General features: G+C 36.3%; 2 protein-coding genes across 3 annotated transcripts; one reads left to right on the top strand and one right to left on the bottom strand.

Moving 5' to 3' along the window:
• Window positions 1921-3386, top strand: LOC18774119 (vegetative cell wall protein gp1). Its single transcript, XM_007205943.2, has 2 exons — window positions 1921-3055; window positions 3131-3386. Exon 1 carries the CDS (start codon window positions 2494-2496, stop codon window positions 3013-3015), a length of 522 nt encoding a protein of 173 aa, XP_007206005.1. The 5' UTR covers window positions 1921-2493; the 3' UTR covers window positions 3016-3055; window positions 3131-3386.
• LOC18772619 (4-hydroxy-3-methylbut-2-en-1-yl diphosphate synthase (ferredoxin), chloroplastic) lies at window positions 4684-11271 on the bottom strand. 2 transcript variants are annotated; one of them, XM_020566231.1, is made up of 20 exons: window positions 10868-10972; window positions 10287-10516; window positions 9625-9782; window positions 9005-9111; window positions 8814-8914; window positions 8652-8728; window positions 8392-8511; window positions 8055-8285; window positions 7627-7743; window positions 7448-7522; window positions 7280-7357; window positions 7088-7147; window positions 6936-6998; window positions 6637-6781; window positions 6259-6397; window positions 5951-6028; window positions 5714-5873; window positions 5520-5618; window positions 5304-5408; window positions 4684-5082 (listed from the first exon to the last, which is right to left on the bottom strand). In XM_020566231.1, exons 2-20 carry the CDS (start codon window positions 10492-10494, stop codon window positions 4981-4983), a joined length of 2223 nt encoding a protein of 740 aa, XP_020421820.1. In that variant the 5' UTR covers window positions 10495-10516; window positions 10868-10972; the 3' UTR covers window positions 4684-4980. The 2 variants fall into 2 exon arrangements, with proteins under 2 accessions (XP_020421820.1, XP_007207209.2); XM_007207147.2 differs by lacking the exon at window positions 10868-10972 and adding an exon at window positions 11056-11271 and having other exon boundaries at window positions 4687-5082.

The raw sequence follows: 13368 nt of genomic DNA, 5'->3' as shown, positions 1-13368 counted from the left end.
ATATACCTCTATATACACCTTACCATTGTGGATGCTCTTACAGTAACAGATGAATATGGGGCTCCTTCACTAAAGATCATGCAGGATTGAAGAAACTTTAGCGTAAGCATCCCAACTAAGAGTGCAAACTTTGGTTAAACGAGTTTTTTTAAGCCCAAAAAAAAAAAAAAGTCAGTCTTTCTCTTCTTTTTTTTTAATTCCAACGGAATATGCCATAGCATGATCAATTAAACAAAAGAAAAAATAATCACTTAAAACATATTGAACTAATGAAAAACCAAAATAAATAAATAAATAAAGGTTAACTAATGCTCCATGGAACTTTTAAATGATAATGACCCGCACACTACGAAAAACACAACAACAAAACTGTCACCCTTAGCAATTGAAATTATAGTCACTAAGCGGTCGCAGTAGTCACATGATTATTACGGGGATTATTGAAAGATTCCGACTCGCTTTAAAAATTTAGGAGTCCACATCATGTCACCAACTACGGCTCTCTATGCGTTGCCTACTTAAGATTAATTACCTCTGTAAATATGGAAAAGCTAGTAAACGGTAAACTGTAAACTTACCCTATTTTATAATTCTACGAAAGCCAAATGGAATTTTGAGAAGCCGTTTAGTCATTAGCTTTTCAATGGCATAAAAATGAAGAAATTATAGAATACTACAGTAGTATGACAACGTGACATATTTTATATACATATTATAATATAAATAGACGACAAAGTTTTATTTTCCCCTTTTAGAAAATAGTATCAAGATCTAATTGGAATTTTAATAATTAATATAATTAGTCGTATCTTGTACGTAGGCAGCTATCTACGTATGCATGTGAAACCATGTGCAACCCTAATTTGTCTTGTTTTCGCTTTACACTAAGGACGTTTTCTATTAATTGAATATGAAGGGATGCTTTTTTTGTTCTTTTGTTTTTTGTTTTGGTTACAATTGAAGGGATGCTTTATTTACTTGTCGCATATATACAGTTGGAGACATGACAACCATGCCAAATAAAAAATATGTATTTTCCACGCAAGTAAGGAGGGTTTAATTCCAAAAATGACAATTAGATCTAGAATGACCCAAATTTGTTAAAGCATTCGCAATAAATTTAGTTTCTCGTATCAAGTGTTAAGAAAAATAATAAAAATATAACTTGAGTTAAAATGGCGAGCAAAAATATTTCCCACTGAAAATATATCAAAATCGCGTAACATCATTATATGGTTGGACAACGTAACCACGCAGTAACAAAGTCATCCTTCTATCACGCAGTAAATATGGGAATTAATAAATGTCAAATAACTCCGTAAGGTACGGACAGCTGGGTTTTGAATTTGTGTAATGAGAAAACCCAAACGCAAACCCAATTGTAAAATCCACAGAAAACCTATTTCACTGATTCCATACACCATTTATAGTATTTATTTAGACTTTCATTCTTTATAACCTATTAAAATACCTCTTTTGACCTTTAAAAATTGTAATTTATTTTTAAAATGCAAGGGTAGTATTGGAAAACTTGACAAATGTTAATTCTTAATAGCGAACAAATCAAATATGGGAATGAGAGGTAGAAGCGGGTTAGGCTAGTTAGCTAGGGCAATGAGCTTACCTCCTTGCACCAAAGTTCAAGTCTTTATGTCCGTAAATAAATTTAGAGTATTGCTTATATTCCATTGTCCCCATTTCCTCGCGTCCTTAAATACTGAAATAAAAATTTATACGCAAAGCATCACTTTTTTTTTTGGTCGAGAAATTATTTGCTTCATTACGAAACCTCACCAACAAATGAGAGGTGAAAACATTATTTTTAAACGTTTGTATTTAATAATAGTCTAACATAATATCATAGTCTTCTCTATAAATGTACGAGACCCCAAAAATTCAAGCAACATAGAAAACGAAATTTCCTACTGCGTTTATTCTGCATAATTTCTTTCCCTTCATAAATATCAAAAACAAAACAAAACAAAACGAAACATCAAGCAATAAAAGCTCAGATACTCATGTCATGTCCTTGTAATTGAAGCCACACCCCATGAGAGACGCAACGCAACTCACACTTTCCTTCCTCTATCTAAAAATTAAATATGCCAACAAACCAAAACGAAAAGCAGAATTACATAAATCCCAAAAACTCACATTCCAAGTGCCTCTCTAACCTTTTCCTTTTATCGTCTCCCCTTTCAACTCCAACTTCATCTTCTCCGCATTTCTCTAGATCCGCTGCTTCGCTCCTCTCCCCACCTTTTTACTCCACCTACGTGTCCAGATCCCACTCCACCGCCTCCCTTCTCCGTCAATCTCGCCCGTCCACTTTTTCTCTTCTCTCGAGGTCTCCTCGTTTCAAATTCAGATCTCTTCCACTTCCTTTCAAAACTGCTTCTCAAAAATCTCAACTTCCTCTTCCACTTACTTTCTCCCTCAGATCCACATTTTATCGGGAACAAGCATCTCGAACTTTCTTCTTCTTCTTCAACAATGGCGAGGTTCATCGAGCTCTGCTCGCCTCTGCTTCTTGCCTTTCTCCTAGTCCAATTCTCCATTGTATCTTCTTCGTCTCCACCACGGCCCTCGCCGACTCCATCGCCTCAACCCGCTGCCGATTCACCTTCTCCGAAATCTCCATCGACGAAATCTCCATCGCCGATTTCCCTTCCTCCATCTCCGTCGAACGCTCCAGTGAACTCACCACATCCTTCTTCACCTCCGGCGCCACCGCAATCATCTCCGTCTCAATCTCCGTCGGCCGATGACACGCCTCCAGTTCCTTCTCCAGCGCCGTCGAATCCGAGCGACGTCAACCACAGCGACGTCAACGCGGACGGAGACGGAGCTAAGAACTCCTCTGGAGGAATGAGCCCGGGAAAGAAGGCAGGGGTCGTACTTGGAGTGATCGTCGGGGTTGGCGTGGTAGGGCTTGCAGGCTTTGTCTACAAGAAACGTCAGGATAACGTTCGTCGATCTCAGTACGGATACGCCGCCAGGAGAGAGATTCTCTGAAGAACTACTCATAGTCTCTCATACGCTAAAGCTCTTAGAGGTTACTGTGAAATGTTTAATTTCTCGTATTTTTTTAGTTAATTTCTGTGCTTGCTTAGTATATGATTGAATGTAGGTTTTGGCGATGGTGATTCAATTTGATTCTTCATTCTTTGGCGCGCCGGCGGTGCTAGAGTTGGTGGTAGTTAGAATTTTGGGATGAGTTATTGGCGTAAAATACTAAATTAGTCAATATGATCATTGATGTATTGCTTTTCTATTTTAGAATGATATAATAATTGGATTTACTGATTTAGCATTCAGTATGCTCGTTTTTCTCACTGTTGACTTGATTAGCTCTATCTGTTTATGCTATCTAATGTTTGGGTACTGAGAAAATCGAACAAAAGAAAAGAAATTTGATAATACTGTTCATGAATTTAGATTCCCAGAGATTTAGGTTCTTTGTGACTTTAATGCGTAAAGCACTGTTGATTTGATGTTTGGTAGTGTTTGGATTCAATATTTTGAGAAAACTGCTGTACATGGTGGCTCACCTTCATTGCATTTTAAAAATGTAATGCGATTGTGTTAAGAGTAATCCATATTAACTATACAAAATGATGATGTTGTAGACAAACGGAAATTGTGTAAAGGAAATAGTTGAGATAACCTGGAACTGGTTATTATGGTAAATTAATTTAACACTATCTATTAAAAATAATATAGGAAGACAAATTAATTAAATAGAATCGAGTATTTTATAATAAAGAACTGGTTATTATTATATGCAGATTTTAATAATAAAGAACTAATAAGAGAGGGTGGGGAAGAGGCATTTCTTTTACTGTTTTGGTCAAGTAATTTGTTTGTTGGTTTTGCTTTATTTTCATCTTGTCAAAAGTAGATGGGTCATTTTGCGTGCATTTGGGTGTGTGATCCTACCCTGCCTAGAGAAATGGCGACTCTGAGCATTTCACGCTTTCATGGCTGTTTTTACTTCTGTTTGTGCGTCATCTTTGTGTTGACTTCCCTTTTGGGGTATTTTAGGAATAGAAAATTTGCAACTCACCGATTATTAAGGAAGCATGTCGGTGATCATCATATTTTGACTTTGAGGGAGGGATGGATGATGATATGATACGGCCTTTTGGGGAGTGTTAACGAGCAGCGGCCATTGATAGCAACTATGCAATTTTAAAATGGCAAAAATACAATTCGACCAAAAGAATAACTTGAAAAATCCCTCCCTAATTTTTAATTTTGTAATTTTATTTGGGAAAAGAAAGGCGTAACAATGGGTTCTCGTACAAGATGCGTGGATATTTTTTGTTGCAAATTCCAGCTGATTCATGGGCGTGTTATTGGGATAAAGTTATGTTCTGAAACTGAAACAGAGTTGAGTTAGGTCTTTCTTTTGCCACCCGAATTAGGGAAACATGCGGAACATACATAGAGACGTGGGTTATGCTAGTTTGTCAGAATACTCGCACAAAAAATCAAGACTACCTCTTTTGATTTGATTTATTATTAAACTGTCCGTGAGATTGAACTCATCACCTCCATAAGTTGGAGACGAATGATACCCCATATCATTCACATAGGGTTTCATGACTACCTAAAATAAAGATGAGAGTTCACTCCAAACGTGGTTGGAGACTAAAATTCAACTGATCCATCCACGGACAATTTATAAGTAACCAGTCAAATTTTATTTTGCATTAACCAACTAAACCTAAAGATTTCACTTTAGTAATGGGAGAACTACATTGTTGCTGTGTGTATACTTGATGAGGAACATTTTACATGTTGCTCCACAAATTTATGCACTGTGGCATGTACCCTGGATCTTTTTTTGGTATACATTTTCTGTGTTCAGTCATCATCGACTGCTTTCTACTGTGGGAACTTAAGTACACAACATAATGAGGATAACCCTCTCTTGAATGCATGCATGCCCTCTTATCTCTGTCCGTTGCTGGCTTTTTACTCTTCCACAGGAGGGTCAACCCAGCGGCCGTGATCTTTTATTAGCTGGATCAAGGCGTCGGTTGCATGCTCCATCTCAATTGCACGCCTCACCACGGTCTGAAATGCAATTCAACCTTGTATCAAATAAGGTATGGCAAAAAAAATAGTGCAACAACTAAATAAAAGTCTAGCTAAAAACCGAAGAACTACTTAAATGATGAAGGTGCCCTATAATGACCGGTGCTAACCTGTACTCAGAGGCATAACTTATTGTATGCAAAATATTGAAAAAACCTTTTTCAACCCATATTAAATTACAAGCTGGACAGAGGATATACCTTCCCAACATAAAGGTCAATCTTTCCAGGAGCACCACCAACATACCCAAAGTCTGCATCAGCCATCTCCCCAGGTCCATTAACAATGCAACCCATGATTGCAATCTAGCAAAGGAAATAACAAATGAATTACAAAAAGCATCTGGATTACTGAAAATAAAATAAGTTTGCTGTTCAAAATTGTTCCGTCACAAAAGGAAAGAATAAGGTAATTACTGAAACGCCAGGCAAGTGCGATGTCTTCTCTCGTATTTGTGCACTTATTTCTTGAAGATCAAACAAAGTTCTGCCACATGATGGGCATGAAACGTACTCCTGAAATGAGATTTAGGCATGTACAATGATTGTTTAAGACCATCATCGCTTCATGATATGTCAAATTCTGTTATATTTTGAATGAAAACTCCTACCGTCTTTGTATTCCGCATTCTACAACCTTGTAGTAAATTGAAAGATGTGTTTCTAAGGAAATCAAAATCCTTGTCTGGGGCTTCTAATAGGAGACCATCTCCAAGTCCATCTACTAAAAGGGCCCCCACATTGGTACCAGCAGCAATAACCAAGTCATCCCTGCACAAAATGGAATTAAGCCAGAAGTACTAATACCATGCATCTCTGGAAAAAGGAAGAGTCAATCTTGTAATTACCTATGAATTCCACTTGGAAACTGAATATGGTGTATGACCGGAAAGTTCAGAGAATTGTCCCCCAGATACTCAAACAGCCTAGAGCAACATAAAATTCACAATATAAAGAGAAGGAAACATGTGCACAACAAGAATAAAAGCAAATAACATGGACTACCAATGATCAAATTAACAGCCCCATAGAAAGAGGACAAATTTCATATTTGGTGAAGTGTCTAGGGCCTAGGAAAATGCTTCTCTAGATGGGAACTCTTACAATAATTTTATGCTGATAATGATTTATATGCAGGGAGTTAAAAAGTTATTACCTTCTTGCAGCATGCACTCGGCTTACTTTATCTTCACTGAAGGGAAGATCATGGAGAAGCATTGTAGCATCAATGCCTTTGAGAATATCCAGCACTTCATAAGGTTCATCGCCACGTACCGAGACAACCAAGCGTGTACCTGGGAGGCAATTGATTCACAATAAGGATTCCTGGCTGAAAAATCAGGGGTAGCCTTCGACAAATACAAAACCCTTCCCACCCCTGAATGGAACCAGAACCTCCCCCTCTTAAGGGGAAGAGATGCTAGTTAACATCAAAGGCCACTGCTAAAATAAGTCTACCTATAAAAGAAGAAGCATAGAAAAAGAATATGTTCAATTAAACATCAGTGCTCTGAAATCTGTAAGAAAGCTGCACCTTCTGGCAAAAGCTTGTATGCCCCAGTTGATAATTCCTTCAAATTTACCAGAACCATAGCATTGGGCAATGGCTTTGTTAGCTGCTCTGACAATGGTGTTATAACACCCATACTGACATCTATCAACCTTTTGAGAGCTAGCCGCTGATCATACACAAAGAAGATTATCATGTCATTCCCGTTCTCGCAAAAAACTAGCAAATAAAATATGCAGTGTAATGCTCAAACAACGTAGAAAGGTATAAGGGATAATGTGGGTGTGGGGGAAGAGTAGGGATTATTTCCAAAATATTCTTACAGAATCATTATCATCAACTGGTGGAAGTTGTCTCAATAAGATTGAGTCAACTGTTGCAAGATCCTGTATAACAGAACTAACCATGTCAATGAAAATCCCAGTAAATTTTACATGTGACACATTAAAAAATCTAAAATGGAATAATAATAGACCTTAAACGGCATGCCCACAACAAGTTTTGCTGCTAGTGACTTGTAGAGGAGCTCTGGTGTCTGTAAAGGATGCAGAAGGTTAGTGTAATTTCTACTATTTCAGATACAACTCAGCCCCCAACTCAAAAAGGAAAAAAACACAAAAAAGAAAGCCAATAAATTGGAACAAAGGAAGTATGATGTCAACTATACCTTCAACTGATTAAGGGATACTGACATGAGAACAGAGCCATCACGGTGCAGGACACCTCTATAATCCACCTCCTCACCCTGTGTTTTGATGACATTTAATCACTGTTAAAGGAAAAAAAGAGAGTCTGAAGCACAGTGTGTTTCCATATCAAGATCTTAGAGGCTGACCTCCTTTTGCATTGGCAGTTGACCAGATCGACGCTGAAAGTCAAAATAATGTCGGTGCTTCTCTTCAAATGGAGCCTGATACAAATAATGCCATCAACAAATCTGACAAGGCTTTCAATTTTTAAAATAGAAGAGAATAAGAATATTAATCAACTAACAGGGATGTTGTAAAATCCTACCACTCCTTGCTGAATATCAGCTGCTCTCTTACCAAGGTTGGCCAATCTCCTGCAGGGATCTATCTCCTCCTCTGGTGCTTCAGTAAGTGAAACCCTAATTGTATCACCCAAACCATCCTGCATATACAAATCCAGAGTTTCACTATGGCTAGACATGGCTTTATAAATGTAATGCTTCTTAATGTTAACTTCAAACTATTGAATGAAGCGCAGGATCACAACACACAAATAGATGAACTAACCTACCACATCTATCATAAGAACAGTTTGCAATTTATAAAAATGCGAACAATTATTGTTAAATTCAGCTACAACCTTATGAAGGTTTAACAAATAACACATTACCAGCATATAAACCAGAATTATCCCTACAATTTTGATGATTTTGAATCCATCACAACACCTACACATAAAGATTAGAATAATACCTGAAGAAGGGTTCCAATACCAATTGCAGATTTCATTCTCCCATCCTCACCTTCTCCAGCTTCAGTAACTCCCAAGTGCAATGGATAATCCCATCCTTGAACATACATTTCAGCCACAAGCAAACGATATGCCTGGACCATGATAACTGGGTTGCTTGCTTTCATTGAAAAAAGAAAATTATGGTAGTCCAACTTCTGGCAAATCCTTGCAAACTCGAATGCAGATTCAACCTGTTTGAGGAATGCCAAGTAAATGACATCCAATGAATTTGTATGTACATCAACATCAAGCAAGCTTGAAAGTTTTCAGCAAAAAGACAGACGATATTTTGCTCACCATTCCTCTAGGGGAATCCCCATAATAGCTCATTATACGATCCGAAAGGCTGCCATGGTTTGTGCCAATACGCATTGCTCTTCCATACTTCTTACACTTTTCAACCAATGGAGTAAAAACCTAGGGTTGTTACAGTAAGCAAAATAAATGTTCATTTGGTTAATATTTGATAATGATTATAGTAAAACATCAAACAGTAATGGAGACTTGTAATTGTGAAAATTAACAGAGGCCATATATTTATAGATTCATGGTTTAACCTGTTCAATGTGCTCAAGTTCTTTCTGATAGTCGTCTTCGGTGTACTCTAACTTCTCAAACTGAGCCCGTCTATCCGCTGCAATAAAACACCTCAGTCAATCTACAATCACTCCCTTCAAACATAATTAAAAAAGAGAACAATTGAATGGTGAACTGTGTACCAAAATTTCCAGGGTTGACACGAATTTTGTCAAAGCATTCAGCAACTCGCAACGCAACAGAAGGTGCAAAATGAATATCTGCCACCAGAGGTATATTGTAACTGCACATACAGATTGTATCAAGTCAAGCCTTATACAACATAGGGAGTAAACCATTAAATACCCACTGAAAATATAATAATTTAGCCTACTTTTTCTGCACGAGGGTATTTTTAATATCAAAACATGCATCTGCTTCTTTCTTCCCTTGAACTGTTATCCGAACAAGATCTGCTCCCTTGTCTGCTATTCTCATTACCTGCCAACAAAAAAGTCGTTACAAATGAAGCTGCTTGTAGCTTTTCTAAAATTTCAACTGATTTAGTTGTATTTAATTCGTATAGCTCAAAATACAAAAGAATTGCCTGTTCAAAAACATTGTGAAGTCATTTTTCCAAAAAAGACCAATTAATAATCTCAAAGAAGTCACACTAACACATCAGAAGCTCCTTTAAGAATGGTTTCCATCTATGTTCACCACTCATCTTCAGCAGTGAAACCAAATTTTTGTTCATGAGGACCTTTTTGCATGTGCCAGATAAACCTATGACTCAGTCCGGAAGAAAAATACACAAAGTTTTGACAATGCCCTCACTACATTAGAATAATGGCAGAGTAATTCCCATTACCAATGAAGGGGATGCATGACATGCCACACATTCTGATTCAGACCCCGAGATATAATAGATATACAGAGTTGAATCAAACCTTAGTAGCTCCACTTATATATGCATGTGTATATATAATTCAAGTAAATGGTGAGTCAAAGAACCTGTTCAACTGTAGCAGCAACATCCTTTGTGTCAGTTGTCGTCATTGTTTGAATCCTTATGGGATGCTCACTACCAATAGCCACATTTCCAACCAACACTGTTCGTGTTTTCCTCCTGACAGTTTTGTGTATTGATTCACAATACTTTTGTCTAGGAACTACATTCAAAAAAATAATTTATTAGATAAATATAAATTGATAGAAACTCATAAAGGTAGAAAGGCATACATATTTAGACTGATATCTACTCCTTTATCTTCTCAGACAAATGAAGGAACCTTTAATCCCACTTAACTGAGGTGAACAGATATACAAGTAGTAACCAAGCTGAGGCTTAGTTTGACTGATCCTAATACAATTACTTCGCTCAGTTGAGGCCACTTCCATTTCTGAGAAATGACAGTTACACTGGGGTTTTCTTTAGAGATATATCCAATGAAACATTGGATACTCACCTAGTTAATTTTTTCCAACCCCACAAATGAATAATTGACCAGCAGGAAAATATTGTTCAGCTTTTCTGAGAAGCCAGAAAACATGGTATTCTCCTTTCCCTCTGATCCAATTTCTCAGCTACAAAAAATAGTTTGAAGGACTAAAACACAACACATGCATTAAAACGAAAAACTGAATAACACTAATTCGTTAGGGATTTTAACCACCTAACAAGGGGCTGCCTTCAGATGCAGGCTTGAGTTCTGCAATATCTGATCCGGGATTTGAGTTCCGTATCACTGAGATTCTTGTTCTTCCAGACTTAAACCTCTTCAAATCACAAACCCTCACAAAATCCATACTTTTAGCAAATCCGATACTCGAGTCCCTGCCTTTTAGACCCGTGAAGGAAGCTGGTACAGTTCCAGTAGCCATTTCCACAACTGCAAAGCTTTACCTTCACAATTCCAAAGCACAATTTAGTAGAAATTCAGTTAACTCATCATTTTATATATCAAAATGTAGAATTAACATGGCCCTCTTGGTTTCTGAGAAAATTGAACAAATCAAAATGAAACTGACTAATAAGATAAGTACGTTGATAAACAAACATATAAAAAGGAAAAGAAAAGAACTAAAGGATTTTCCCATTCACTCTTTGATTTCAGGTGAGCAATTAAAAAAACTTCAAAATTTTTTTAAAAAAAGAATGATCTTTCTTACAGTTTTCGCAGCTTTCCCAGAAACCAAACAGTAAATTATTCCATTACCTAATCACATCACCCCAACTCAGCATAAAATTCATTACCTCAAAACAATCAATAAAACCCAAAACGCAGAAAGCAGAAGCAAGTCAAATGCTCTTGAAAGAAAACCCAGAAAGCGTTACATAAAATCAATAATCAATCAGAGTGAGCTTAAAAAGAGGCTCAATTGGTAGACACGTGGCGTGCTGGTACATGTGCTTGTGCTTGTGTTCATAGTTTTTTTGTTTACCTTCAGTGATGTGATGATGATCAGTCAGCTGCTGAGAGTGAAAGGAGAAGGCTCTGGAGCCCGGAAAGGGCAGAAAAAAAACTTAAAAACTGGTGGTGGGTTGGGTGCGAGGAGTGAGTTGTCAATGGATTTTTGGAAATTTGTTTGCATTGGCTGAATTTGTACTGTTTTGTGGATGCTTGAGGTGGAGCAAATGGACAAAACCATTTCTTTTGGTATCTATTTTTTTGGTAAATGTCTTCTCTTGGTATCTTAACCATACGAAACATGCAGTCTTTAAGAAGTGCGTGTATCTCGTTCTTGTAATTTTCGGCTCTCTTTCAAAAAACCCGAAGATAAACGTCAGCCATTCGTTTATTGCATACGACATTTTCCAAGTTTTCATTTATTTGTCTTTTCAATATTCAATATTGAGAGAAGTTTTAAATTTGATTTTCCCCTCTCACGTTGGTAAAAAAAAAAATTCATTGTTTGTACGACTAGCACAACATCATATTGATGTGGTGTGATTATGGTATGTTGGTGTGATTTTGCCTAAAAATGTATTTTGCTAGGCAAACAAATCAAAGAATCTACCATTCTTTTTCTAAATTTTGTGATATATATAGAAATGTGTGATATAATAGGTATAGGCTTGAAAGGTAGACAAAATCAAATTACCAATTAGAACTTTATTTGAACATTTGCCCTAGAATGTAGGCTCTGTTTGGATGGAGAGATTTGAAAGAAATTATTTGAATTTGACAATAAGGTTAAATTTGGTATTTAAAAAAATAAGAGTCGCATCAATTAAATGTATTTGAAATAACTAGATGTAGTTAAGGACGGATTCAGGAATTTAAAATGGAATAGGCCAGATTTACCATACAAAGAAACTCAACGGCACAAGTGAATTTTATTGATAACAAAAAAATGATACACCTAGTTAGGGAGGACATAATGAGCCATAATATACTCCAAAAAATGCATCTAATACATAAGATAGAAGCTAGTTAAAATAATAATAATAATAAATAAATATGCAATGTAAATACAGAATAAAACTATTTAAGTTGCACCATTCGAGTCTTTAAAGAATTAAAATCATTAATGATTCATTCAGTATCGATATTATCAGTTAATTTTTTATTATTATTTTAGTTGTGTGTAAATACTACATCGCATTTTTAAAAAATTGAGAAAAAAATCTGTATGGGCTATATCTATAGCCCCCAACATGGATTCATCCTTGGATACAATACATTTTAAATGCATTTTAAATGACTACATGTAAGTAACCATTTATAATTCGTTTGGTTTCTTGTTTTTGTTACTGTCCAAATCTTAGTATATATGAATTGTAATAGTCTTATACGAACAATTTTACTTTATAATGTCATCTAAAACCATTGATTTAGGTTGTTTTCTTATTTTTGTTATTATCCAAATCTTAGCATACATAGATTGTAATAGTCTATACAAATAATTTTACCTTATGATATCATCTAAATCCATATATTTGAATGTTAGGGAGAGAAAACCTTAGATGCCACCCCTTTCGGCCTGGTGACAACCATGCTTTTTGTCCCCCCTTCCTTTCTTTTTTCCTTTTCTGTCCACCTCCTCCCCTTGGCCTCCTCTTTGCTTCCCCCTCAAGCATCGTCTCCCTATCTTTTTCGTTGGCTCGTTTATGGCATAATTTTGTAACATTCTTTGTAGATTTATCACTTTTCGGTGTATCCACTCTATTTACCGAAGGGGAAAGTCAATTGGTGCGTATATGTTATCTTTTGGTGTTTGAGGATAGTGTGTTGGATTTGTGACAACGAGGTTGAAATTCGGCTAGTTTAGTTTCTTTATTTTTGGAACAAGTTTCAAAAACTCTCTTTGGGTGTTTTGTTTTCACCTCTAATTTGTGCGAGTTTTCCACCTCCTTTGTGATAGTTTTTGTTTGTATTGTTTTAGCTTGGTTTTTCCAAGCTTTATCTCTTTTTTTAATTTTTCTGAGTTTGCAATCTTAGTCGAAATGCCTATGCCAGAGTTTCTTTAGTCTCGTGTGATCGTTGATGAAGGCACACCATATTGTCTTAATGTTAGTATTAGATTTCTTTGTAATTGTAATGGCCTTTTTGTGGCTAGTTTGTACTGATCCTTTGTGGCAAATCCCAGAATTTCTCAATAACACAAAAAAAAAAAAAAAACAAATCCATAAATTTGGAATCCCTCCATCCAAATGCAACCTTGAGTTTGCACTCATTTTAATTGTGAACATATAACCCCATCCAAAGTTATAATTGAGTAATTTAATTTGTAACACCCACAACAAAAGCAAAG

The sequence above is a fragment of the Prunus persica genome, chromosome G6 (genome assembly GCF_000346465.2).
Source record: "Prunus persica cultivar Lovell chromosome G6, Prunus_persica_NCBIv2, whole genome shotgun sequence".
In the NCBI taxonomy this organism is placed as follows: domain Eukaryota; kingdom Viridiplantae; phylum Streptophyta; class Magnoliopsida; order Rosales; family Rosaceae; genus Prunus; species Prunus persica.
This window is presented reverse-complemented; position numbering and strand designations above follow the sequence as displayed.